At 40.2% G+C, this 27,978-nt stretch overlaps 1 protein-coding gene and 2 pseudogenes across 1 annotated transcript; 1 reads left to right on the top strand and 2 right to left on the bottom strand.

Moving 5' to 3' along the window:
* Positions 1-2,191: 2,191 nt before the first annotated feature.
* Positions 2,192-2,781, bottom strand: LOC109275098 (60S ribosomal protein L19-like; annotated as a pseudogene).
* A 2,257-nt stretch (positions 2,782-5,038) lies between these two features.
* CARTPT (CART prepropeptide) lies at positions 5,039-8,139 on the top strand. Its single transcript, XM_019463145.2, has 4 exons — positions 5,039-5,126; positions 5,712-5,912; positions 6,364-6,447; positions 7,603-8,139. Exons 2-4 carry the CDS (start codon positions 5,754-5,756, stop codon positions 7,708-7,710), a joined length of 351 nt encoding a protein of 116 aa, XP_019318690.1. The 5' UTR covers positions 5,039-5,126; positions 5,712-5,753; the 3' UTR covers positions 7,711-8,139.
* Positions 8,140-21,666: 13,527 nt separating this feature from the next.
* Positions 21,667-21,859, bottom strand: LOC109275096 (cytochrome c oxidase subunit 7C, mitochondrial-like; annotated as a pseudogene).
* Between the last annotated feature and the right edge of the window lie 6,119 nt (positions 21,860-27,978).

Here is a 27,978-nt window from a genome sequence, read left to right as displayed (position 1 = left end):
TGCTGCAGTCCAGGTGTGTGGTGCAAAAGAAACCTGAGAAAGGTTTCTTTGTCTTGGAACAAGTATCCTTTCATTATTGATACCTCCCTATATCTGACACGGGCTACTTCTCTTAGACTAGACCTCTTAGGTAACAAAGCTTGCTTTTAGTGTTAGTATTTAAAAAATGGAAACCTTTGGGTTCATCTATGCTTCTTGTTCATTTTGGATACAAATTTAGAATGATCTATTGCTACTCTTAATTTCCTTTTTCTGCTCTACTGTTCCTTTCCAGTGCTGTTTCCCCATCTTTTACATGACTTTTACATCTTTTACATGACTATGTGTACATTGCCTATTTACCCCCAAGGCCCCAGAGTGGGATGTTGGTTATTGTGGAAATTCTACACACCCTCTTAAGACCCAGAAATTCCTATGCCTTTTTTTTTTCATGAAACTTCCCCTCTCTAGTGGGAATTGATCTCTGAGTTCTTGGGGCTTTTCTTTCTCTAGTAGGACCCTCACCTCAATGAGATGTTACATTATGGGTATTTATGGATATGATCAGACCCAGAGATCAAGGGCAAGAATTGTTCTTGTTTAGTCCTCATAGTGTACTTAGCAGTGCTGTGAACATACTGAACATTGATATTTTAAAAAAATTGGTAGCCTTGCAAACCATAAGAGACTCTTAAAAACTGAGAATAAACTGAGGGTTGATGGGGGGTGAGAGGGAGGGGAAAGTGGGTGATGGGCACTGAGGAGGGCACCTGTTGGGACGAGCACTGGGTATTGTATGGAAGCCAATTTGACAATAAATTTCATATTAGAGAGTAAGAAAAATTAAAAAAAAATAAAAAATTGGAAGCCTTGAAATTGACAGTTTTTAAATTGAAATCTTTGAAAAAATAATGGAAAGCTTTGTCTTATTTCTCTACTTTATTCCTTCTGAGGCTGTCTCTAAAATACATAGTCTTTCATATGTCTCCAGCACCTCCCAGTTTAGCATCAACTCCAAGTGTGCTTCATTTGCTGATTGTTTTCTTCTATATAGTGATAAAGTCGTTTCGTTAGAACAGAACGACATCAGTTCCTTTGGAAGGCTTTGGATTGAAAGTCAGTAAATACAAGATGAATGTCAATGGAAACTCATTTCTCTTCTGGAGATAGGGAAGGTGGGGGACCAGATAATGTAGAAGTGAAAAGTGTGCCACCCATGAGATTATAAATGTGTACCAAAGAGAACAGAGTGATGTTTAACCTGGAGGAAAGTGCAGTGAACATAAGTAAAGAGAAACACTTTTAAATACAAATATCTAAGAGGTCAGTGAAACTGAGGATTTTTTTAATTCCAATATAATTAATATACAGCGTTATATTAGTTTCAGAGGTACAGTGTAGTGATTCAACAATTCTATAGATCACTCAGTGTTTATCGTGATAAGTGTACTTTCATTGCCCTTCACCTATTTTATGTACCCCACCCACTCACCTCCCTTTGTTCTCTGTAGTTAACAGTCTGTTTTGGGGTTTGTCTCTTTTTTCCTTCCCCCCCCCCTTAAATTCCACATATGAGTGAAATCATACAGTATTTGGCTTTCTCTGACTGACTTATTTCACCTAGGTTTATACTCTCTAGACCCATCTATGTTGTTCCAAATGACAAGAACTTATTCTTTTTTTATGGCTGAGTGTGTGTATCACATCTTCTTTAACTGTTCATCTATTTTTTTTAAAGTTTATTTATTTTAAGAGAGAGAAAGCAAGCAAGAGAAAGCAAGGAGGGGCAGAGAGAGAGAGAGAGAGAGAGAGAGAGAGAGAATTCCAAGCAGGCTCCACATTGTCAGTGCAGAGCCTGATATGGGACTTGATCCCACAAACCATGAGATGACAACCTGAGCCAAAATCAAGAGTCGAATGCCAAACCAACTGGGCCACCCAGGTGCTCTTCCATTCATCTACTGAGAGACACTTGGGCTTTTTTCATAATTTGGCTATTGTAAATAATACTGCAATAAACATAGGGGTGCTTCTATCTTTTTGAATTAATGTTTTTGTATTCTTTGTGTAAATACCCAGTAGTGGAATTACTGGATCATATAGTAGTTCTATTTTTAATTTTTTTGGGGGGGGCAGATAAGGGTTTGCTTTATTGAATAATCGACCTGTGTAATTGCTGAGGCCACTGTATACAGACAAAAGAGAGGAAGTTTTATTTCTTTATCTCTTGCTCCTTGGACAGAGTCTGATGATTTCCTTCTTCTTGGCTTGGAGGTGCTCTTCACAGACTTTGTGTGCTTCCTTGGTCCTTGATCTGTGGAACTTTTTCAGCAGAATCCTTTTCAGCAGAAGCTTTTTGAGAGCCTTGTCTGCCTTCAGCTTGTGGATGTGTTCCATGAGAATCCACCTGTTTTTGAACAGGTTGCCCTTGACTTTCAGGTACAGGCTATGACACATGTGGCAGTCAGTCTTCTCAGAGTCATGGTGTCTGCTGAGCAACTGGCACAGAATTCTCATTCTCCTCATCCAGGTCACCTTCTCAGGGATTTGAGCCTTGGCAGTACCTTTTCTCTTACTGATGCCCATATGCCTACCTTTCTGGCAGGCCAAGGTGTTTTTCCGGTACTGATCCTGGGAATGGACAGTACAGGCTTCTGGATGACCAGCCCATCCTTGATCAGTTTCTGGATGTACTGATGGGAGTTGGCACTGGTGATTTCCTTAGACTCATTGGGGTCCAACGAGGCCTTTTTTGCCACAGTGGAGGACCTTGGAGACAAGCCTCTTTTGAAGCCTGAACATACTTATGGCTGCCACTGTGGCAGTAAAAGGAAAGTATTTTTAACTTTTTGGGGAGCCTCCCTATTGTGTTCTACAGTGGCTGCACCAGTTTGCATTCCCACAGCAAGAGGCTTCCTTTTTCTCCACATTCTTCCCCACACTTGTTGTTTCCTGTGTTTTTGATTTTAGCCATTCTGGCAGGTGTGAGGTGGTATCTCATTGTGGTTTTGATTTGTGTTTCCCTGGTGATTAGTAATATTGAGGATCTTTTCATGCATTTGTTGGTGATCTGTGTTTCTTCTTTGGAGAAATGTGTGTTCATGTCTTCTGCTCATCTTTAAATTGGATTCTTTGTTTTTTGGGCATTGAATTGTATCAGTTCTTTCTGTATTTTGGATACTAACCCTTTATCAGATATGTCATTTGTAAATATCTTCTCCTATTCATTAGATTGTCTTTTAGTTTTATTGATTATTTCCTTCACTGTGAAGAATTGTTTATTTTGATGGAGTTCCAATGTTTATTTTTGCTTTTGTTTTCCTGGCCCAAACTGAGGAAGTTTACTGTTGAACAAGACTTGTTTGGCAGAAGGATGGAGAGGGGGTTAATGGATAACAAAGTAGTTTGGTACTTGAGCAATATGACAGTCCAAAAGGCCAAGTGTTATTCTGGGCCATACTGGAAAATAAATTACTCAAAATTTGAAGGGGGGAGTGAGAGAGAAATAGGAAGCCTGCTTTATCTTAGGAGGAGTGGTTAAGAGAGGTTTGTCCACAGTAAATCAGTAAATTGTGTCTGTCCACAACATGAGAGAAATTACTGCATTGGGAATATCCCCATCTTTGCAGAAGGATGGACTAAAACCTTACTTTCCTTCTGAAATTTAGAATACCTTCGTTACTGGAGATCCCTTTTGCGATGAGTGCCAATATGTCTCTGTAAGGTTTAAACAGTAAAATGTGCTGGCACTGAAGTTTTATTGTGTAGGATCTAAAGGTATGTTTAAGAGGCAGACCTGGGGTAGGTATTAGATTAATTTTCAAGTTAGATTTATCCCAAAGGAAAATACTTTGATGCTGTTGATGTGTGTGCTACTCATCAGGAGAGATAGTATTTCTTGAATTTCTTCCCAGGGTGCATTTGAGTAGCAATTAAATACTTGATAAATGAGATAACAGACACATATTTTGTATTAATTATCCCAGTGACCCACATCACATGGCAAGCAATAAATCTGTGGGAGCATAAATTGGTGGATACTTTAGATTGGCTGGTCAAGGACATTTAAACCGAGATTTAAATTACAAGAAGTATTCGACTATTTAGAAACACAGGAAGACCTTTCCAGGTAAGGTAAGGGCAAAAGCTTCAAAATGGGAATGAGCTTGACCTGTTAGAGGAGCACAGAGAAGACCACTGCAGCTGGAGTGGAGGGGTCTGGGGCAGAGTGGTAGGACATGAAATTGGAGAGAGGTACAGATCATGTAGTACTTTGTAAGTCAGGATGAGGAACTTAGATTCAGTGCTTAGTAAGATGGGAAGCCATCAGTGCATATTAAGGGTAAAAACACTCTGCCTGGTTGTCAGTTATGGATTAGAGGAAGTCAAGAGAAGATGGAGTGGAGTTGGAGGAAGGCAAGATGTAGGTTGGGGCAATTGTCCAGAACTGGGGTGGTAGTAATGGGGTTGGAGAAAAGTGAATGGGGTTAGGAGCAGTTGAAAGAAAGATGACGTGGTGAAAGAACCCAGGTGGTCAGGCAGGGTTAAGCCTGCCTGAGGGATAAGCCTCTAGGTCTAAGTAGGGAAAACATCACCTCTCCTACAGAAACTTTGATTTGTATTCAGGCCATAAGGACCCCCCACCTTTTAAAAACCAGTCTTCCCAGGTCACTAAGGACCTGGCTCATCACTGACTTCTGATCTCTAGAGATATTTCCATAATCAGGGAGTTGCATTTTTCATCCCCTTTGCTTTCTTTCTAGACAGGCTTCTTGGATATCACAAGTGGGTAGTGGGTAAGAGGGGTTATGAGGATGGTGAGTTTGCCCAAAGGAAAAACTGAGGTACTGCACACAACCACTTACCTGGGTAGCCTCATAGTTTAAAAGGAAGAGGCAGGGAGGCTTAGTGCTTATTGTGTTAAGGGCCAGGGATTTTACATACCTATTCTCATTCCTCCTTTTGATAACTTTGTAAGGTGCATTTTTAAATTCCAGTTGTATGAAAGAGAGAGAGAGAGAGAGAGAGAGAGAGGCTCAGATAGATTCTTTATTTTGCCTAAAGTCACACAGCTTGTAAGCAGCGGAGCCAGGACCAGAATCAGAATGGGGCTCTCTCTGTACCCTCCATACTGCCCCTGAATTGAGGTTAGTCTGTCTTCCTTCTTTTCTCATTACCACGTAGATTCTGTGAACTCATCCTGGGGAAGGCCATGATTTCTCTTTGTTATATGTACTATGTTTGCCTCCCCTACCTGGCATCAGTGTCTAGTAAAATGCTCAGCAAACATGCCTGCATGGAGGCAACACCTCCTGCTTACTGCCACAGGCTGGGGTGAGAGGCGAAGCAGGGCTGGTGAGGTGGATTGCTTTGCCACTGCTGCTAGGGATGGGGAGCGAGTCTACAGCCTGTGCCTTGCCTCCAAGGCATTTTCCATTTCCTGGCCCCCTCCTCCTCCCCATCCCTCAGCTTTCGCCCCTCCGCCCCTCCATTTCAGCTCTGGCCCCTAGGGGAGCGTCCCTTGCCGCGGGGCTGACAGCATTTAGGGGTGCGGGGTCCCTGTTGTCTGTGCGCACAGCTTCGTTCACGGGTGCCTGGTGTCCAACGGGCATTGATGTCAGGCGGTGGCGGAGCGCTGCCTACAGACGGTTGACCTGGACCCTCCTCCACACTCACTTCCTTCGTCGCCCCCTCCCTCTTCCCTGTACTCGGGCTCTGGCTCTCTATAAAAGGCGGGAGCGTGGGGTGCCACAGCAGCGCCGAGTTTCAGCACCATGGAGAGCCCCCGTCTCCGGCCGCTGACCGTCTTGGGTGCCGCCCTGCTTTTTCTGCTACCGCTGTTGGGTGCCCGTGCCCAGGAGGATGCTGAGCTCCAGCCCCGAGCCCTGGACATCTACTCTGCCGTGGAGGATACCTCCCATGAGAAGGAGCTGGTGGGTATCTCCCGGATCTCCCTTGGTTGCCCCCCAGTCCCTCTGTACACGCGTCCGTCCTCCCTCCCTCCCTCCCTCCCCCACTTCCCAGAGTCCGGGTGCGCGGGGATGAGCGCGGAGATGAGCGCAAAGGCAGCGCTCCCGCTGCCATCTGAAAATCGTCTGGAGCCCCACTGCCTGCGGGCAGTTTATGGAGCGAATCCCTTGTCCCGGGCCCTTGGAGCAACAGGAGCCTCAGCAGCTAAGGGACTTGCGGTCAGTACGAGAGACCGTGCTCGCTAAGTTACTACCCCTGCACCGTCCCTTTCTGTCCTTGGAGTCCCACGGCGGAGTGTGTGTGTGGTTCTGGGGCTCCTTGTAACTAGGACTGGAGGGGAAGTGAGCACCCGAGCTGGGCTTGCAGCCAAGGCGGCAACTTCGGCTCCTCCGGGGTGGGGGCGGTGTGTTGCAGATCGAAGCGCTACAGGAAGTCCTGAAGAAGCTCAAGACTAAAAGTATTCCGATCTATGAGAAGAAGTATGGCCAAGTCCCCATGGTAAGGCTTTGGGGTTCCCCTTCCCCATGTTTTTCCAGGAGGAAATATACCACCTTGAGTCTTATAGGTGACCTTTTCCCCAGGATGTGGTAACTATCAGTTTGTTCTCTATAGTTAACATTCTGTTTTGGGGTTTGTCTCTTTTTTCTTTGTTTGTTTTGTTTCTTAAATTCCACATATGAGTGAAATCATACAGTATTTGGCTTTCTCTGCCCTATTTCACTTAGCTTTATACTCTCTAGATCCATCTAGATTTGCAGGTAATGGGTTTGCAGAAGTCTGTAGGCTTCCCTTTGTTTTACATCCCCAAACGTGGTCCTTGGCCTCTAAGGCCATTTCAGAAGACCCAATAGCTTATGCCAGGAATCAGCTCTTGGGTGTCTGTATGGAAAGGAGCATTTCTTGAGGATGAGGTTTTTTTTGTTTTTGTTTTTTTTGTTTTTTTGTTTTGTTTTTTTTTTTTTCCAACTCATGAAGAATTCTCTGAATTGGAAGAGCCCTTAAATCTACTCAGATCTTGTTCCTCCAATTTTCTTCTTGCCTTCTGGAGCACTGCCAATTTTTTGATCTCTGTTTTAAGGTCAAAATTCTTGATTCCCGGCTCGTCACTTTCCTTGAGGGAACACACACATGCATGTGTTCGTTCTCTCTCTCTCTCTCTCTCTGTCTCTCTGTCTCTGTCTCTGTCTCTCTCTGTCTCTCTCTCTCTCTCTGTCTCTCTCTCTCTCTCTCTCTCTCTCTCACACACACACACACACACACACACACACACACACACACACCTTCCTTGGGATGAGGAGGCTGAAAGCAGGGAGCAGAGATTGTGAGAAATAGGTCTATTGTTGATTTCTTACAAAAATGTCTGATTTTCTTTCTTTTGGATAAACTATCAAAGGAGCCAGAAAATGTGGCCCCCCACCCAAAAAAGGTGAAATAAAGTAGGAAGGGTTCGATAATTTCCTTTTATGTTCTCTCACTGACATTATAAGCACAAGGCTCTCTGTGTTTGAGGCCTGACTATACTTGGACCTCTGGGGATGGTGATAGGTTCCACCTATCCCTCCCAGGAGTCGGAAATTGTGTTGATGGGGAGATGCGGCCATTGGGAGCCTGGGTTTGCATATGTGGGAAGACTGCACCTTGTGTTGTTTGCAGTGCCACGCTGGGGAGCGGTGCGCAGTGCGAAAAGGAGCACGGATTGGGAAGCTTTGCGACTGTCCCCGAGGAACCACCTGCAATTCCTTCCTCTTGAAGTGCTTATGAGGCTTCCACCCTCCTCCATAAATCCCCACTGCCTCTGCCTCCCTTGAGAGGACCACACTTTCATCCCTGGAGTTCGGCTTTAGCAACAAAGTTTGTGTTTCCCTCTGAGAGTTAAAGGGGCTCTTGTCCTGCTGTTCCCAAATAAAAGAATACATTAAATGTTACTGTGTGAAGGATAACGCCTTGTATGGTGTTGATACATGTGCAAAGTATTCTTATTCATCTGACAAACTCTTACCCATCTTTGTGTAGAGAAGGGGAACTTTACTTTGAAAACTGTATTTTTGTATGTGGTGTGGCAGGATGAACATTAGATTTAGTTAATCTTGGTAGGTGACATCACAACCTGGAAAATAATCCCAAATGACACAAATTGCAGCATGTACAATTATACATAATAAAGTGTTTTTAATAATTGCTCTTACTGCATCATTGTTTCTATGTTGTAAGTAATGTAAGTGAGAATGGTGGAATTAATCATGCTGTTGTTTTCAAAGAGATGGATTTTAGAAATAGCAGTCTATTGGGAGAATAGCACCTTGGCTCCAAGGAGTTTTGATCATTAATTGGGAGTTTGCCACACAAACTTTGGTGTACTCTCTTTTTCTTTGATTGCAGTGGTGTGTGTGGGAGGGGTGGGGTGGTGGTGATGGTGGTGTTGGTGTGTGTGTGTGTGTGTGTGTGTGTTTGTGTTAATTGGAGATGTTTGGGATTGAGCTGATGTGACATTGTTTATTAAAACCTTTAGTAGACTCCTTAATTTTCACATAAGACCAATAAAAGATCAATTGTTTCAGACTTTAGCCTCATTAAATGCAGTTTGAAAAATTGGGACTTTTGTTTTGGTTATTCTTTTATTAGTAAATATTCATTGATAAAAAATGGATTATTTAGGGCTTGTTGTTTATCCAAAGGAAGGGAAATAGCTGTATTAGGTACTTTAAGGATGTGAGACCTAATCATTCTCACTGTTTAATATATAAACTTGGAAAAGTTCTCTGTTCAAAGGAAAATTAGTCATTTTAGTTACTAGTTTTGAGGGGAACAAATGAAAACTGATAGGGGGTAGATTCAACCCAAGAAACATAAAAATCTTAAAGGTAAAGGTTAGTAGCCTTTAAATGTTTTTGAGCACTTACCCAAGGTCACATTTCTGAGGGTTTAAACCAGAGTAAACAACATTTAAGAAGGAACATCAAGAGAAAAACAGGTACTTACTGTTTCCCAATGCAAACTCAAGAGGCTGCTGCATAATATAAGCATTAAAAAAGAACATCCCTCCACTGCTTCCTGGGGAGATACAGTATGCTGATAGGAAATATTCTCATACACAATTGCTATTGGCAGTATTCTTATTCTTACTATTACCATGGCTTATTCCCTTAGTAATCTTGCAAGATCAATATTATTACCATTTTTCAGAGGAGGAAGCAGAGGCTAAGAGAGATGATGGAAGTCATGTTGATCAGATCACATAATCCTAAATTGTGATTTCAGCTCTACTCCCTTTGACTCCCAAGATCTTTTCTCCTTTTCCTTCCATGTCACTCTGGGCTATTGAACAGGTTGTTTAGACTCCCACATTCCGCAGAAGCACTTCTTTAATAGAAATGAACTCACTGGGGTGCCAATGTATTCTGGGGGGGGGGTCACATTGCAATTTGAATGCCTATATGACAGGCTTAGTTGCGACTGAAATGTGTTACATTTTAATCTTGAAAAACTGCCTAGAGTTCTTTAATGGTTTAATTGTCTGCTGCTTTTCCAGAAAATATTTAAGATAAAATCCTGACCACCTTCTTGAGTCCCTCAACTGTTCCCATTTGTGTCATTTTTAAATAAGATCAGGAAATTGCTTTAATCATTGATTAGTGCACAGGCAATATCCCCGGGGATAATACTGAGAAGTGCTTCTGATTGCAGCCTGGAATGTTTTCCCAAAAGGAAGAGCTGCTGGAGGACTTTGTTGTTCAAAGACAGGAATAAGAACTCTGCTCCAAACCCCTTTAACTCCTTCACCCCTACTTCTAGGTCACCCTTTTCTTTCTTGTTTAATTTGACTGAAGGATATGGACTTATGGGGAACTGGTGATGAGGAATCTGTGGGCTGGGTATTAAAGGCTTCTTCCAAGAGTTTTGTCTGGGGATCCAAGTTTTAAGGTCATGGTGGTAATGACATTCTCTACTAATAATGAAAACATTTAATCTGATGTGGTTTGGTAGAAGTAACCTTGCCTTTTCATTTAATCAGTATTAGACCACCTCTTCAAAGAGAATGCCTTAGTATGTTTAATGACTGAAGGTCCCTGTGGTAGAGGATAAGAATGTTAAATACTGAAAAAATTTTAATGAGAAAAGTAGTTATCCATGTGCAGTCACCCACGTATGAGCCCCAGAGATATTCTAAGATTGGCTGGAGGATCAGGGGTCTGACAGTTGACAGGCATCTATAGCTAAAAATCCAGAGAATATTACAGGCATAAGAGCGGTGTTTCTAGAGCAGTGGTTCTCACAGGGTTTGGAGGTGATGAGTGAAAATTAACCAGAGGAATTTTCTCAACTACACACAACCACTACCCCTCCTACAGTAATTGCTGATGTTACGCCCCTCACCCTATGACAGAATCTGGAGGCCTGTGAGGGACACATGTTGTACCTAGGTACCCACACCCCCCTTCCAATCCTGATAATGGTACATCTGATTGTGGATATTGACAAAGATTCTTTCTTGATCAGACTTGAGTCAGGCTCCTGAACCTTCTTCTGGGCCTATCTGTGCACTTCCTTATATAATCCAGTTTTAGCAAGAACCCTGCTAAATCAATTTACCAAGAGTCCCCATCCTTCTCATTTTCCACCATTCTTTAGGGGATGTCTGAGCACTCTGGCCTGTCTTGAGTGAAGATCATGTCCGGTCGTGTAACTGGAATTCCCTGACCCCTGATGTTTCCCATTGGTAACTTCCCATCCACTGACTCACTCCCCTACTTCTTACTTGCCCGTTTAATATTAGGAATTGAGCCCTGTACTGTACTTTATTTCCCCTATTGTGGTAGTCCTGAACAAAATCTATTTATATGGCTTTAACTACTGTCCAACTGTGGTTTTTCTTTGACAGGGAAGTATAGTTAGGGAAGACTATTTAGGAATGCATGGTTTAAATAAGGTTCTCAGGTGGTTCTGCTGAGAGTCCAACATTAGAACCACTGCAGTGCTGAGCTAATTGTTTATATAGTGTCCCATTCATTCTATACTTTTTTGAGTGCCTTCCGTGTGCTGGGTATTTAGAACACAATGATAAACAAGATAGACAGAATCCTTGTTCTTAGGGGGTCTACAATCAAGTGATTTATAACCTTTTGTGAGAATAGATAGTAAGAAACAAATAAAAATGATAAGCCATGATAAATTCTTTGAATTTTTTATCTCTGAATTTATGTTGACATGATTGAGGCCATGGGTTCTTAGAAAATGAAGAGCAGATAAGAAGAGGTCCAAGTGGCTTTCCCTGTAAATAGGTTTTTGGGTCCCCTCAGGTGGAATTCACAGATGTTTGTAGATTAGGAGTATCTCAGGGGAAATCAAGACTGAGCATAAGGAGGGTGGTGGTTCTGGTGTCAGCATTCAATATTCTTTACTTCATGGATGGATGGATGGATGGATGGATGGATAAACATAATTTTCTCTTGCCTGGCTAATGTGTGTTTATAATTTGTTTCCCTTGCCTTTGTAGATGTAGCTGCTCTAGTCTTGAGGGTCTATCAGCACAACTATTTTGGCTTAAGAATAGTTTATTAATAGTTCTAACTGGTGTTCCCTGAATTACTGAGAAGAGGAATCAGCAACAAGAAGGAGGTTAAACCTTTAGAAAAAAGAAGAGGTAATGGATGAAGTGAGGTTCTTGTCAAGGATGAGAAGGTGGGATTCAGAGCCAGGAAAAAGATAGCTTTGGAAAGGAAGGAGAAGGCAAGAGAGCACATGATATGTAAAGATATAGGGGACTTTATACATGTTTTGGCAGGACGTCGGGGGTAGTTATTTCATGGCTTCTGTTTTCCAAGGGAAGTAGGATATAAATTCATCTGCTGAGAAGAATGTTAAGCAAATTATCTATTTACTAATTATATATACACAGTGTACAAATTGATGATAGGCAAACTCTACTAGAATGTGACAGATTCACCATAGGAAGTGATATGTTAAGGACTACAAAGAGAGGAAGATGAATTTAGGAGGCACAGTGGTGAATTATCAAGGCCTGTAGACAAAAATGATATTTGAGTGTTATTTGAAGAATGTGTAATATTTTAAAATGGGAAGATGGGGAAAATTTTAAGGTGTAGGAAATAGTGTGACTGAAAGTGCACAAGGAAAAGAATGCAGTTAGAAATAACCTGAGTGCTGAGTCCATGGAGTGCAAAATGGTGAACAAGGAGACAAGGGTTGGTACGATTGTGGGTCAAGAGGCCAAGGCTTTATTCCTGATGGCTCTAGGGTATAATCAGAGCTGTGTCCTAGGAAGCTCATTCTGATACTCCACTAAAGGAGGGACCAGAAAGGGGAACATTGTACAGAAAGAGCAGGCAGGAATACACTGCAGTGATCCAGAGAAGAAGTGATGAAGGCCTGGATGGATAAGGGTAATGTGGATGGACAGGAGGAATGCAGGAGACATTGTCCTGGAAGAGTCTGAAGCAGTAGTTTTCCCAAACTCTTCTTGTCCATGATGGTGTTTCCCCTCAACTGTGGTAAAATGGTCTGGAGGCAGAGAAACCAAAGCTAAATATATCCAATTTGATCTAATTCCCGGTTCAGCATACCTACATTTTAAGAGCCTACCTACGTGTGTCTATTAAAGTACAATTAATATATAATAAAATTCATTTTTTTCAAGCATATACTCTCTACATTTTCAGTGCTAAAATGATAGTGGAAATGGGTGGCAGTTGTTTTCTTAATGTTTCCATTAACAAAATGAAATTAGGCATATCTTTTTTGAGATGTTAGAACTTTGGGGGAAACTTGACTGGTCTGGAAAATCTAAAGGTGTGGAAACTATTGAACTCAGGGCAATTTATGGAACTGGTGTCTGACCCGCTGGGAGGATGGTATATACCAGAGAAAGGGAACAGGCACAGAGGCCTGCAGGGGGGAGGCTGAGGTTTTGAATATATAAGGGACCTGGAGCTTCTCTAGGTTTTCCTAGATTCCAGTCCAGAGGTGGCTTCACCAGAGGGAGGCAAGCACAGGACAGCACTGCAATGGAAGCGGGACGCCTGGTTTCCTGTCAAGGCTCAGCCACTCATTAGCTGTGTAACTTTGGGCAATTTGTGCAATCTTGCAGGGTCTCACACATGCAGACATCGAAGAGGCCCTTTCCAGTTGAAATATTTCAACTGACTTCATTCTACATTATTTGATCATACCTAACATTCTGTGTTTGAGCAACTGGGAAATAAAGCATAATGCTCCAGCCCAAGTTGATTTTGGCTTTACGTGAACTGCAGGCTTTAACAAGAAAGAATAAACCTAAAATCACCTCAATTTTTTAAAGTGTGGATTTCTTGGGGCTCCTGGGTGGCTCATGGATCAGTCCGTTAAGCGTCCAACTTTGGTTCAGGTCATGATCTCGTAGTTCATGGGTTCGAGCCCCCTGTTTGGCTCTGTGCTGACAGCTCGGAGCCTGATGCTGCTTCGGATTCTGTGTCTCTGTCTCTCTCTGACCCTCTGCTTTTGCTCTGTCTCTGTCTCTCAATAATAAATAAACATTAAAAAAATTAAGTTTCGATTTCTTAAACACTAAACAATCTTGTGGAGAACCCTAAGCATTTGGAATTTGAAGATAATTGCTTTAAAATTACATACATACATATTATACATACAAATTTTATTTATATATGAGTTATATTTAAATTATAAATTATATAATTATAATATAATTGTATGACTATGTAGAGTTATAATACATTATTGTAAATTATAATGTATACTATATTATTAGTACATAATACTAATATTAAATATATAAATTATATAGTTATATATTTTTAGTAACTATGTATAATTATATATGTAATATATAACTATATATATTACATATATAATGTATAGTATATATAATTAAATATAGTGTATGATATATGATTATATATCATATATAATTTTAAAATTATGTGTATATATAATATATTTGAAACATTTCAATAAATTTTTAAATATATAAATATAAAATATAAATAAATATAATTACATTATAAATTATATGTATATAATTTATATACATTAGTTGCTTCCACACACAGTATAGTTTGCTTCCTTTTGTATTCTCATTTTTCAATTTTTTTTTTGGTGGTTAGGACCCAGCTGGGGCTTTCCAAAGAGGAACACATATGCAGGCTTCATAAGGACTGAAAACCTCTGTAAAGGTATAAGTGGAGAACATTTTTAACATGGAAACGTTATACTAGAAAATACTTCTAAGTCTCTAAAATCTTAAAGCCACACTTCTGGTGGACTGAGCTCCTGTATCTCAGGTGAGGTTTTGGGTGTTCGAGCTTCCGCTTTCTACATTCTGTTGTCTTTAGTGATTTATAGTGTCAACATTAAGGTTCTGGAGCAGTTTGGGCTTTGTGAGTTTATTAGGAGTTTGCTGTTGATTCTTACTGTAGAGTTTACAAACCTAGTTTATACATTGTCTTCATTTTGGGATTGATCACAGAATTTCAGAATTGAAAGGAAACTTTGAGGTCATTTAATTAAATCTCATTTTATAAATGAGGAAACAGAGACCTTAATGGTAAAGTGACTTGTCTATTCCTGTGATGACCAAATGAAAATTCTGTGAGGCAAGCAATATATATTTGATAAATTGTGGGACATTTTATCAATAGAATCCCTCTTAGGACAAGTTATCCTCATTTGGGAGACTCTCTCGACAACTATTAGGGGTGGAAGCGAACCTTCCTTGATTAATTTTTATTTATCTTTCTATCTCCTGTTACTCTATTTTAAAATGTGATTTACTTTTTTAAAAAGTTTATTTATTTATTTTGAGAGACAGAGAGAGAGAGAGAGAGAGAGAGAGAGAGAGAGAGAGAGAGAAAGCACAAATGGGGGAGGAGCAGAGAGAGAGGGAGAGAGAATCCCAAGCAGGGTCCATGCTTAACCCAGAGAGCAACATGGGGCTCGATCTCACAATCCTGAGATTATGACCTGGACTAAAATCAAGAGTCAGATGCTTAACCAACTGAGCCACCCAGGAGCCCCCATATAAGCCAATTCTAATGAATTTATTTCTAAAGAGGGAGTTTGTTATAAAGTGATCAGAGGGTAGGAAATATAGGTGAAGAAAGAACTGGATACCCAGAGCCAGTAGGAATCATTTCTTCTCTTTTGTTCTCTTTTTCTCCCTCATTTTCTCTCTTACTTTCTTACTCATACATGTTTCTCTCTCTCTCCATATTACTTTGCGTAGGTTTATCTAGGGTCTAGTAGTGGAATTGCTGGGTAGGTTGCACAGTATGCTCATTTTCAACGTTAGTAGATAATGCCAGATTGCTCTCTAAATTAATTAGAGAACTAATGGCTGTACCAATTTATGTTTCCTACAGAAAGTCTTGCACAGTGTCACCTATGCTTGGAACAGTTAATTTAAAAATTTTGCCAATCTGGGGTGTCTGGCTGGCTCAGTCAGAAGAGTGTGTGAGTCTTGATCTTGGGGCTGTGAGTTCGAGCCCCACGTTGGGTGTAGAGATTACTTATAAAAATAAATAAAACTTAAAAAAATTTTTCTTTTGCGAATCTGATATCATTTTTGCCAGCGGTATTTCATTGTTATTTTAACTTGCATTCTTTTGACTACTCAAGAAGACCATATTTTAATATTTATTCGTATTTTCTCTTCTGTGATTTGTTTCTTCAGGTACCTTACCTATTTTTTAGTTGGGTTGTTTGCATTTTTCTTTTGTTAAATGTTTATTTATTTTTGAAAGAAAGAGTTTGAGAGAGAGAGATTGTGAGTAGGGGAGGGACAGAAAGAGAGGGAGAGAGAGAATTCCAAACAGGCTTAGCACTATCAGTGCAGAGCCCAGCTGGGGGCTTGATCTCATGAACCATGAGATCATGACCTGAGCTGAAATCAAGAATTGGACCCTTAACTGACTGAGCCACCCAGGTGCCCCTGTTTGTTTTTTTCTAATCAATTTGTAGAAGTTCTTTATATATTTTGAAACTACTTCCTTATTGGCTATATAATGTTGCAAATATCTCCTAATCTATGGCTTATCTTTTTACCATAGTATCATTTGCTGTGCAGAGTTATAAATTTTAATGTAGTTAAAATTTTTCCTTCCATGTTTGTGCTAAGTGTAAGACACAATACTGGTTCAAATCATAAAGACATAATACTGGTTCTCCTATAATTTTCTTTAAGATTTATAATTTTGCACTTTAAGGTTATTAACCCATAATTTTTGTGTATGGTGATATGAGATTTCATATTTTTTTATATGGGAGAGTCATAGTCTCATCTCATCTTTATTGAAGATAAATACCTTTTCCCACTGATGTATAATACCAACTCTGTGAATTTTCAGGTTTTTTTTTTTTAATTTGTGGGTCTGTTTCTAAACTCTATCCTGTCCCATTGACTTATTAGTTTATTTGGACACCACAACCACACACTATTTACAGAGTATTTGGGCATTGGTACCTCTGTCAGCAACCTCAAGCCAGTACCTCCAGGAGCATACCTGCAGTTAACAAATTAGGTTTATTACTAGTTTCAGTTTGGGTTAGGGACCCGTGTGGCATCTCAGTAAGACAGTGTGGAAAGACAAAACAAAACAAAACAAAACAAAACAAAACAAAACAAAACAAAACACTCACACAAACACCTTCTTGTAGGATGTGGGCTTTTGTTGAATGATTCTGGGGAAGGCTTGAGAGAAAGGGGAGTAACTCTGGATTGGGTGTCTTCAGAAAGTGGGGGCATTCGATGATTGGATATCTCCATAAATATTATCTATAGGGAGAGGAGGCTAGAGGGAGGACAAAATGATACTTGGTAAAGAAGTAGCAGGCACTTGTTTAGTGAGAGACAGGAATGCTTGGTATGTTGTGGGTTGTATGGAGGTTTTATCTGTGTTTATGCAAAATTATCAAGTGGGTTTGTGTTGACTCAGTTTATTTTGGTTGATGAGTGACCTTGTCTGAGGTGGTATTCTGTAAGATGGTGTATGGCCTACACGAAGCACCAGGCCAGCTTCCAACAACACTGAGGCCAGCTGCAAGCCTCAGACTGGTTCCTGGTTGGTTCATCTGGTAGAACAGTCCTCCTCTCACCCATACACAGTTCTTCAGAATACTTTTATTCTTGTTAATTTATGGTTACATATGAATTTTAGTATCAGCTTATAAGGTTTTACAAAAGGTCTGTTGGATTTTGCTTGGATTTGCATTGAACTTACAAATTAATGATGGAAAGAACTGAAATGTTGAGCTTATTTCATCTTTTGATTTATTAACATGGTATGATTTCTACACTTATTTAGATCTTTAAAAATGTCCTTCAATAACTTTAATAATGTTCTTCATATATGTTTTGGATTTACTAGGTTTTAGACTTTTCTAAGTTTTAGATTTATTATTTGGATTCTAATTTTTTGTTGCTGACATGTATGCTTTTTAATTCTATCATATTTTATAATTGGTTTATTGACATAAAGGAATGCTATGTACCATGTTTATATATTGATGATATCCTGTAATGTTCCTGAGTTTTCCTCTTGGTTCTAAGTATTTCAATATGTTCTTTTGGATTTCTATGTAGACAATCATGTTATCTGAAAATAAGGAGAGTTTTTTCTTCCTTTCTCATTCTTATAATTATACTTATTATTTTATTACATTGACTATGTCTGTTACTATGTCAATGGTATAGGGGTGATGGTAGACATTCTTATTCTTGACTTCAATGACAATTTTTCTAAAGTTTCATAGGAAATTATTTTGTTAGGTTATTTTTATTTTTTATTATTTATTTTCTTATTAAAAATTTTTAATGTTTCTTTTACAGAGACACAGAGAGACACAGAGCATGGGTGGGGGAGGGGCAGAGAGATAAATAAACGTTCATGGGCTGGAACCCATGAACCGGAGATCATGACCTGAGCCAAAGTGGGACCCTCAACCGACTGAGACACGCAGGCGCCCCTATTTTTCTTAATCTATTAATAATCTGACTTAATCTACAGCCTAGAGAAGTGGTCACCCTCCTGCAGAGCTCCATGGATACATGCTAGTGGTGGAGCAATCAGTCTTGGTGGAGTGCTGAGGTGGACGATCTGGGCTGGAGCCCACGCTTCCGCCATGTCCTACAGCCATAGTCCCTGAGCAGCCAGGTGTGCGGCTGATACTTCCCACAACCCAAAGATCTAATATCTGATCCTTCTATACCCTGGGCATGCAGTGCAAAACCACATGCCTGCTCCTGCTCTTGTTTCCACCATGAGTTTCTCCTCACATGCTGCTTGTGCTGCTTGGTAGTTCACCTTGTCTGCTTGACATGGTATATTTACTGATAGACTTTTTTTTTTTAGGTTTATTTATTTACTTAGAGAGAGAGAGAGAAAGAGAGAAAGAGCATGAGTGGGAGAGGTGCAGAGAGACAGAGAGAGAGAGAGAGAGAGAGAGAGAGAGAGAGAGAATATCAAGCAGCCTCCATAGGGAGCCTGATGTGGGGCGATCTCACGAATCATGAGATCCTGATCTGAGCTGAAATCAAGAATCAGACACTTAGCCAACTGAGCCACCAAGGCGCCCCAATTGATAGATTTTCTAATGGTGTTTTTCCTTTTATGGGATAAACTACTTAGTTATGACGCATTTTATAACACATTTTGACTTTGATTTGTTAATTTATAAACTAAAACTTTTATGTCTATGTTTCTTAGAAAGATCTGTTTGTAATTTTATTTTCTTGTCTTTATCATTGTCCAATTTTGGTAGTAGGCTAAGTTGCCTCAAAAAATACATTAAAGAGTTCGTCTTCTCTCTACTTTCCCGGTCCTTTGAAGCAGTTTGTAAAGAAGGATTATCTGGGGGTGACTGGGTGGCTCAGTCGGTTGAGCTGAGCGTCCGACTTCAGCTCAGGTCACGATCTCGTGGTCCGTGAGTTCGAGCCCCGCGTCGGGCTCTGGGCTGGTGGCTCGAGCCTGGAGCCTGCTTCCGATTCTGTGTCTCCCTCTCTCTGCCCCTCCCCCGTTCATGCTCTGTCTCTCTCTGTCTCAAAAATAAATAAACGTTAAAAAAAAAATTAAAAAGACCTTTAAAAAAAAAAAGAGAAGGATTATCTGTGGAGGTTTGGTCGTCTTTTGTCAGTGGGAAATTTTGGTGACTAACTCCATTTCTTTAATGATTTTTAAATGACCTCAGAACTATGAATGGAGAAAGATGAGACATGAGAGATTCCAGTTGGGCTTAATTTAAATCTAGGTAGGTAGGAAGGATATAAAAAGATCTAGGAATAGGACAAGAAAGGACTAAGTTTTTGAATTTGTAATTTTGATTAATTAAAGGCTAAATTTAAAAACCAAAGTAGCACTTGAATAATCTTTTGTGTTACCTCTCCTAAGCCTCTCAGGCTTTCAGTCTAGAGCCAGGCTTTACAGTGGAGGTTTGAGTCTCCTGGTAAGTGGTAATCGCAGATAGTCAGATGGTTGCTGGCTTTCCTGCCAGCTGTTTTCTTTTTTTTTTTATTAAATTTTTTTTTTACATTTATTTATTTTTGAGAGACAGAGTGAGACAAAGTGAGAATGGGGGAGAGGCAGAGAGAGAGGGAGATACAGGACCGGAAGCAGGCTCCAGGCTCTGAGCTGTCAGCACAGAGCCCAATGTGGGGCTCGAACCCACAGACCGTGAGATCATGACCTGAGTCGAAGACAGACGCTTAACTGACTGAGCCACTCAGGCGCCCTCCCCCTTTAAAAAAAAATTTTTTTTTGCTGGCTGTTTTCCGAGCAGTGACTCCAGGATTCAGCCAGTTATGTGTTCAGTTTCTGTTTCCTAGGTTGTAGACCTGTCCTCCTTCCCTGGGTTTATGACTTGGTGTAAGCTCTAGACCCAGGCAGTCTTCTAAGGCAATTAAAACAAATGTAGACTTGTTTCATGATTGGAAGAACTCCACTCCAGCTTCTGTTTTGGAACAGGTTTTGTCCTTTTACCCTGTAGAAGCCAAACTCTTAGCTGCCACTGCCAGCGTCTGAACCCTGGGTCAAGCAAATTCCCAGCTTCAATCTGTTCCTGACCTTGAATTTATGGTCCACTGGAATCCTTATCTTCCTTTCTGAGGCTAGCTGTATCTTTTCAGGTTTTTCTTTTCTATATTTATATTTTTCTATATTTTTACTTTAGGGAGAATTTGTTAATATTTGTATAAAAGTTGTCAACCATATAGCAACCAATGCTTTTGTTGACTTAATCGTAAGTTTCATTGGTTTATTACTCATCATTGATTCTTCTATAACTGGTCCTAATTGTTGAGTTCTTTTTTCCACTTCATTGGACTCTTTCTTCAGGTGAATTTTTGGGGACTGGTACTTGGGTATTACGGTTCTGAATCCTTGCATACTTGAATTTGTATTTATTTTGCTCTCACAGGGAACATACTTTTTAGACACAGATATAGAAAGTTCTTCTCATGCTGTTGCTCTTCTCTTTTCTGGCATTGGGCTAAGAAAGGGACACCTTTTACTATAATTGTCATTTTTTAAATAAATGTTTGTTTCTTCTTTAATATATGAGTAGATGTTATTTTATATATTTGAACTTCAGAAATGTTACCCAGGGTGCCTTGGTGTAGGTGGTCTTTCTCCATATTCTTTCTTGAATCTCATTGAGTCCTTTTGACTGAAAGAATAAAGATTTTCTTAGGTGAAGTGTAGATATTTCTCTCATTTCTTTATTATTTCTCTGGTGTACATTTAGTTCTTTTTCTGGGATTCCTTTTGTATAAATATAGAATCTCTCATATATATGTGTTATGTGAACTATATCTCTTCTCCTTTTCATCTTGATCTTTTCCCTCTGAGTCCTGAGCCTGTGAATCTAATTCATAGATTTGGTTCTATTCAGTAACTAACCTAATTACCACAAATGGAGCTTCCTTCATACTCCTTTGTCCTATGGTACTGGTATGAAAAACAAATGCTCCTGAGAGGTAGAGACCATTCTTTCACTCTGCTTCTGTTATGGTGGATTTTTCACCTTCTCTCTTTTGAGGACTGCAGAGAGGCTGACATATCAGAGCCCCAAGGGGAGACACTAGGAATAGCTTTATCTACTACCTCACACTTGGTAAAGCCTGCCTCTGGCTAGAGATCTCAAAGACTCAACATACACCCCAAAGGGTGGAAGAGCACCAAGGATTCTGAGTTGCCATGTGGGAGTGGTATCTCTCATTCTTCAAGTCACACCATGATTATAAGAGCAGTCATTTTGTTTTTACACATGCAGTAATAGAATCTTTTTTTTTTTTTTTTTTGATTTTCACTTAGGGAGTTAGAGACAGAGATAGAGATACAGATAGAGCAGGCGAGCAAGAGTGCCTTTGCGCTGTGTTGCGGGGGAAGGGTTGAGGGAGAACACATTTGGAAAAGGAATTTAGGGAAAGAACATAAATATCAAATGAGCATTTATTCCATTATTTTCTGGGTGGTGGTATATATTGGAAACCTCTCTTTTTGATCTTCAATGAATTGTTCAGAAATTCTTTGTTACTCAAAGTAACAATTGATGTGATTTTATTAAAAAATATTTATCAAGACTTTTTTCCATGCCATAAATTTATTTACAAACGTATCAAGTATGTTGAATTCAAGAGTTTGATCCATTTTTCAGACATTGTATCTCTTAAAATGCTCCTTTTCACATCTGTTTAATGGATTAATTGAAACATCCTTATTTCTTAAGCAGTTGGTGTCTTACTATAAAAAAAAAGGTTCAGCAAATCCAGATCCAAAGTACACAGTCATCTTGTTAGTTGCTGCCACTTGTTTTCCACTGAAAATGGCAAATTCTTTCCTGGGCCCTCCTCACAGTGGCTCCTGCAGACTTCAGGGGTTGTCAACTTCCAGATGCTCAGTCCCAACATAGTGATGTTGGAAGTTTGTGAAAGGCGCAGAGACCCAAGATGAAAGGAGTGGCCTCAATACTTCTTTTTTTATCTAATATCTAACATGGTAAGATAGTTGTATCCATTTATTCATCTCTTTCTTCATTATTCATCAAATATTTTGAGTACCTACTCTATGTCTGGTGCTCTGCAGGCTCTAGGAATATAGCAGAGAAGAAAACAGTAAAAATTGCCACCCTCAAGGAGCTTATGATTTTATGTAACAAGAAGGCTCTGTTTAAGTGGGGCCCATATAAATAAACTTATGAAGGGAGAAAGATTCGTACAGTGGCTTTGAATCCCTCCTCCCTGGAATTTGTCTGTGTCATCTCTTCTTTTACCTGTTCTTATATGATACTCTTCACTCTCATGTTTTCAGGTTGCCTAGAATTCCTTTTATATGTGTATCTTAGCTTCTGACATTTGTTTCCAACCCCCTTTGGCTCCAATGATCTATTTTGCATGTACTCTCCAACTACACTTTGGCATTGATCTCCTAATGAGTTCTCAATTTTACCCTCTAACCCCTAATCTCTGTGGTTGCTGTAAAAGACCCACTGCCTCCTCCTCCTCAACTTTTCAACAGGTCCCCAGGACCAGGCCTAATTTCTGTTTAGGCATTCTATAAGGAGGATCTGATAACAGTCACCATATGCCAGAGGGACATGCTCCCAGTTTTAATCCACGAGTATTTCTGCATGAAAACCCGGTTTGTTTGGATAAGAAGTCTGAATCTGTGCGTGCAGAAGCACACACACTCTGCGCTGGTTTTCTGTCCATCATCCGTTTCCCCAGAGCACTTCCATGCTGTCACCAAGGACAACTGCACACAGGGGCTGTCTGCTCTCTGGATGATTGAAGCCATTAATAATTTACCAAACTCTGGCTGCTGCCTTTCATTAATTATCACTATGCTAATGATGTCCCTCAGGAAAAGAGAAAAGTAATTCCTCCTCCAATGCAGGCTCAGTGGAGACAGACCATATTTCATAAATAAACCAGGGGTAGGCGTTTTGCCTTGAATCTTTTTGAATTCTTCTTTTGCAGAGATAGAGGAGGTATAAGTAGACATAATCAGATATAATAAGGCAGGTAAAGATTCTGTTTGAATACCATTGTCAATGTGCTGCCACTGTGGCTCTGATTTAGCCTGTCTGTTCTTTCATGTAGGAGATGGAGCCACTTTTTCTGAGATGTGTTCTTAGTACAGGTAGAGACTTTCTTAAAATGTGGCACCAAGAACTGAATATAATCCTCTAAAATGAGATTGCCTCAGGCGACTGGGTGGCTCAGTCAGTTAAGTATCTGACTTCAGCTCAGGTCATGATCTTATGGCTCATGAGTTCAAGCCCTACCTTGGGCTCTCTGCTGTCCACACAGAGCCTGCTTCAGATCCTTTGTCTCCCTCTGTCTCTGCCCCTCCCTCACTAGCACGTGCATGCACTCTGTCTCTCTCTCTCTCTCAAAAACAAATAAACATTAAACAAAAATAAAATGAGATTGTCTCATATAGCCATGGATTACCTGTTCAGATCACGATTCTTGGTAACTAAGAAGGAAGTTTTCTTCCCCATTTGGTCTGACTTGTTGACCCAGGGAGGATTAAATGAGCTAAAATATATGAACAGTACCTGAACACAATAAATATTCAATAAAGGTTAACCATGCCAAAGAATAAAGGCAAGTCTGCATAATTTCCTAGGCACTGTGTGTTTTTGACTGGTCTCTATAGAATTTGTTTCCAGACATTGTGGAACATAACAGAGAAACTTTATTATTGCATCAGAGCAACTGTCAGACCATTCCTGTCCCCTTAGCAAAAAAAGAGCAGTCAGGTGTCTGGAAGTAGACTGCCAAATAGGGTGCCCCATTTTAAAACAAAGAGAGAGTTTAATGCTAACTGCACCCAAAATTTTACTAGCTTTTTTGACCTAGTGTAGGTATAGGATCCTGAATCTGTTCTGGAAGCCTGGCTTTTCGTGGGTGGGGAGAAGGGAGCATGCGTCCATCCAAGTAGTTGAATGAGCACTGTCCTGGGTGCTGAAATTTTCTTTACAGTTTTCATTTCAATTTTATTACTGTTATTCACGAAAATTGAGTAAAGGAGGAGATGGGAAGAAATTCACCACTTCTGTTAATTGTTCAAGTCTTTGGGTTTTTTCTTTTTTCCTTCCTGGACTTTCTTCATGAGGCTGTCTCTTGTGTATGTTCTAGCTGGAACTGTTTTCTGTGGAATGCTCCCTTTCTTCATGCAGAAGGTTGGAGCCTTCTGCCTCGTAAGAGGCTTCCTCTTCCTCTCTGCTCTAGGAAGGCTTTAGGGTAGGTAGCTTTAGATCAATACTGAGGAGCTTTGGGGGAAGACTCCCTGCTTTGGGGTGTAGTTTTCTGCAGGTTTATGTTTCCTTGTCTCTTCTCATCCCTGATGAGATCTTTAAGACTAAGAGAGTGTATGGGCCTAAAGGCAATGGAACAAGGAAGCCACTCAAATGATTTTTGACTCTGGCTGCTTAGGTCAATCTAGACCAGCCAAAGCAAGACTCTCTGAAATATGGCCCAGTCTGCCCATCCAGGGTTTCTCAGAAAAGGTTGGGGACAAAGCTCTATTTGGTAATCCTGTTTTACCTTTATCCTCTATGTTCATTTCTTTTATAGGGAGCTAGTTGGAGGTCTCTTAGGCCTTGTCAGGCAGATGCTGGAGAATTGAGGGGTCTCATCACTTTTTTCTATTTCTTTCCTTCTGAGACACCCATTGGCATGTTCTGCAGACTGAGCTGAGTATGTTCTCAGGGGAAAAGTTCTCCAACAGAGTGGGGCATATACACTGGAATAGTCCTCTCACAGTGATACTTAAGACTTCACCTGCAACTGATGTTGTTGGGTACCGCTTGCCATAGTGTTACTCATATTTGAGTTTTGAGAGGAGAGGAAATGGGTCTTTGGCTAAGAGAAGGTTTCTTAGAGAGCTCATGCTGTAAATGCAGTTGTATTTCCTTGTAGGTTAAATCTGTAGCAGAGATCAAGGCTCTTGCACTAGGAGAGAATGTGATAAGTGGAATCTTTTTCTGATGAGGTCAGGAATCTGTTTTGGGGCCAGAGAAGGCTTATCCAGAACTGTCATCTGCAAAGGATGCACACTTCTCTGGGGCAAGGCCCTTGCAAATGGTATAAAGTTCTGATGTCTGATTAGTGGTTTCCAATACTGGTATTAATTTCTAGTACTATAACTGATTCTTCAGATTCCTCTGAAATTAAGTTAGGCTTCTGGTGTCAAGCATTTGACCCTGATTATTTTTTTCTTTGTCATGCTGTCTGATAATCTCATTTCTGGTCTATCATTCTATATGAAATAGATCTTGCAGCAAAAGAAAAATGGGTATTACAGGCAATGTTTGTATTCTTAGAATCACAAAGAGGTAATATATTGAAAAGGCGGAGAACACATAATCTGAACACTGATGGCCTGGGTTTGAATCCTAGCTGCACTTCTACTTGGATGGATAATCTTGGCCAAGATAGTTAACCCCTCTGAACTTCATTTTCCTACCCTTTGAAATAAAGGCATAATAACAACCTCCAGGATTGTTGGGAAAATAAAATGTTAATGTGTGCTAAGTACATAAAACAATGTGTAAGTATTGGCTTGATTTTTTTTATGTGATTAATTGTTTACTATTTCTTTCAATAGCTTCACAAAGACAAGGACATTGTTTATTTTGCTCATCATTGGATCCCCAGAGATAGGCACAGTGTTCAGAACATAATAGAAATGCATTTAATTTGTTGTCTGAGAGAATACTTTCAAATGGTTCTTCAAAGTCAGAGAAATCAGATAGTTCAGGAAATGTAGCGTTTTGGAGTTAAGCACATGGCCAAGGATATTTTGTTTCTCTAGGTCCCTGAGGGATGTGTTTAGCATGGACCAACAGCTACAGCAAGACCTTTTTGTTTTGCTTCGGAGAACAAAATTTGGAGAAGAAGAGAAACAAAGAAAAGAACAGGAAATGGGGTGGTGGGAAATGCTGGTTTCAAGTGGTTTGTGTGCATGGCTCACAAGAAAGTGTGGATAATGTTTGTAGGCAGAGTCTAACAGTCAATTCACAAAGTCCATTTTGTTACTTTTTTCAGCTTCTGGAGACAATCATTTCCTTGGGTTATAGCCCCTTTCCTCCATTAAAAAAACTTTTTTTAATGTCTATTTTTGAGAGAGAGAGAGAGAGAGAGAGCGAGAGAGCACGGAGGAGGGGCAGAGAGAGAGAGGGAAACATAGAATTTGAATCAGGCTCCAGGCTCTGAGGTGTCAGCACAGATCCCAACATGGGGCTCAAACCCACAAACTGCGAGATCATGACCTGAATTGGGGTTGGACGCTCAACTGACTGAGCCACTGGGGTGCCCAGCCCACTTTCCTTCATTTTAAGGCCAATAAGATGCTGCCATCTCTTTGGTTCCCTCTTCCAATTTTGTCTTCCACTTTTAAGGACCCTTGTGATTACGTTGGACCTATTGGGTACTGTTTTCTCTGCCTAGGCTATCTTCTTTCCTAAGCTGCTGGACTGAGGTGTGGTATTGCCCTTCCTGGCAGCTGGCCCAAGCTGTCAGCTTCCATGGTCACTCTGGCCTGGTGAGATCCAAATTCAGGCAGTCTTGTGTTTACAGATGTACCCACCTTTTGCTGCCATCATGGATTTAAGATCTTGGGCTTTCCAATAAGATGCTTACTTTCTTAAAATGAAGCTAAATAAGACATTTTTTGTCTACTTAGGGTAGAAGTTGGGGCTTTTAAATACTCTAAATTATTATTGTGGTATGAGGAAGGTAGAAACAGAAAAAAGGCAAAAATAGGAATCTCCCAAGAGGCCTTCATAGTGGGTTTGGTAGAGAAGGTGATGTATTTGGAGATTTTATTAGAATAAAATTAAGCAAGATGTTTGGTGATGACTCAGGACACTTATGGTTAAAAGTAATGTTTGTGGACTGTTAAGGCCTCAGTATCCCAGCATGATGTTGTCAGGAGAAATCAATAGTGTCTATTTTCCTTTGTATTTGTCAAGTATGATAACTGATTATCTCATCATGAAAGATGAAATACATATGACATGGAGAGTGATGAGATTTTCTCTAGCACTTAATAGCATGACAAATGCATTTTAGGCTGTTTTCTTTGGAAGTTGAGCCAGACAGGAGGAGTCCCAAGGCCTGATGAGGCTGAGGGCTCTTTTGACTCTGACCACTGCTGATGTCATCCAGGTTTCTGCTTGTCTTGATTATACTGAGAATAGCCAAGCTCTGCTCATTGAGACAGATACTGATTTTCACCAGGAAGTTCTGTCATCAGCAGTAATTACAATTGCTGTTTTCAAATTTATTAGATCAGGAAATCTAATACACTTTCCATGAGTCCTCTCACCACTTTTTGTTGATGTGTAGAACAATCTCACCAAGTTATTTCTGAGAAGATGAGGCCTAAAACAGAACTTAGATATGAAATGCAAACTTTTGCTTTCCTCTTTGCTGATACTGATGGAAAACCACCTCCTAAGCTATGCGGACTTGGGGAAGCAATTTATCCAAGCTACTTAAGGAAGAACTTCACCTCCTTTTGTATATTTGTAAAATGAGAAAACCAATTACACTTAGGTCTTGGATTTTTGTAAGGCTTAACCAAAATTACTTACTTAATACTTACAACATGAGAGCACATGTCCTTAATCTATGTCAACTATCACTGTTACTATTATTAATAAGATTGTGAAAAGGCATCTGAGATATGTATTATAGCAAACAGAAATGTGTTTTTTTAAAAAATATTTTTTAACGTTTATTCATTTTTGAGAGACAGAGAGAGATAGAGTGTGAGTGCGAGAGGGGCAAAGAGAGAGAGAGAGGGAGACACAGAATCTGAAGCAGGCTCTGGGCTCTGTCAGCACAGAGCTCCATGTGGGACTTGAACTCACTGACCATGAGATCATGACCTGAGCTGAAGTTGGACCCTTACCTGACTAAGCCACCCAGGTACCCCTCAGAAATGGATCTTTTTTTTTTTAATGTTTATTTATTTTTGAGAGAGAGAGGCAGAGTGCAAGCAGGGGAGGGACAGG

Source organism: Panthera pardus, unplaced genomic scaffold (genome assembly GCF_024362965.1).
Source record: "Panthera pardus isolate Hobbes unplaced genomic scaffold, ASM2436296v1 HiC_scaffold_2, whole genome shotgun sequence".
NCBI lineage: Eukaryota > Metazoa > Chordata > Mammalia > Carnivora > Felidae > Panthera > Panthera pardus.
The sequence above is the reverse complement of the archived record's forward strand: the minus strand, read 5'-3'. Positions and strand labels throughout refer to the sequence as shown.

What these genes read in the sequence shown, in the direction of transcription:
- CARTPT (XM_019463145.2), top strand. Translation starts at nt 5,754, where the DNA reads ATGGAGAGCCCCCGTCTCCGGCCGCTGACCGTCTTGGGTGCCGCCCTG. An exon ending in CCTCCCATGAGAAGGAGCTG is followed by an intron (nt 5,913 to 6,363) that starts GTGGGTATCTCC and finishes GGTGTGTTGCAG; the next exon opens with ATCGAAGCGCTACAGGAAGT. An exon ending in AGTATGGCCAAGTCCCCATG is followed by an intron (nt 6,448 to 7,602) that starts GTAAGGCTTTGG and finishes TGTTGTTTGCAG; the next exon opens with TGCCACGCTGGGGAGCGGTG.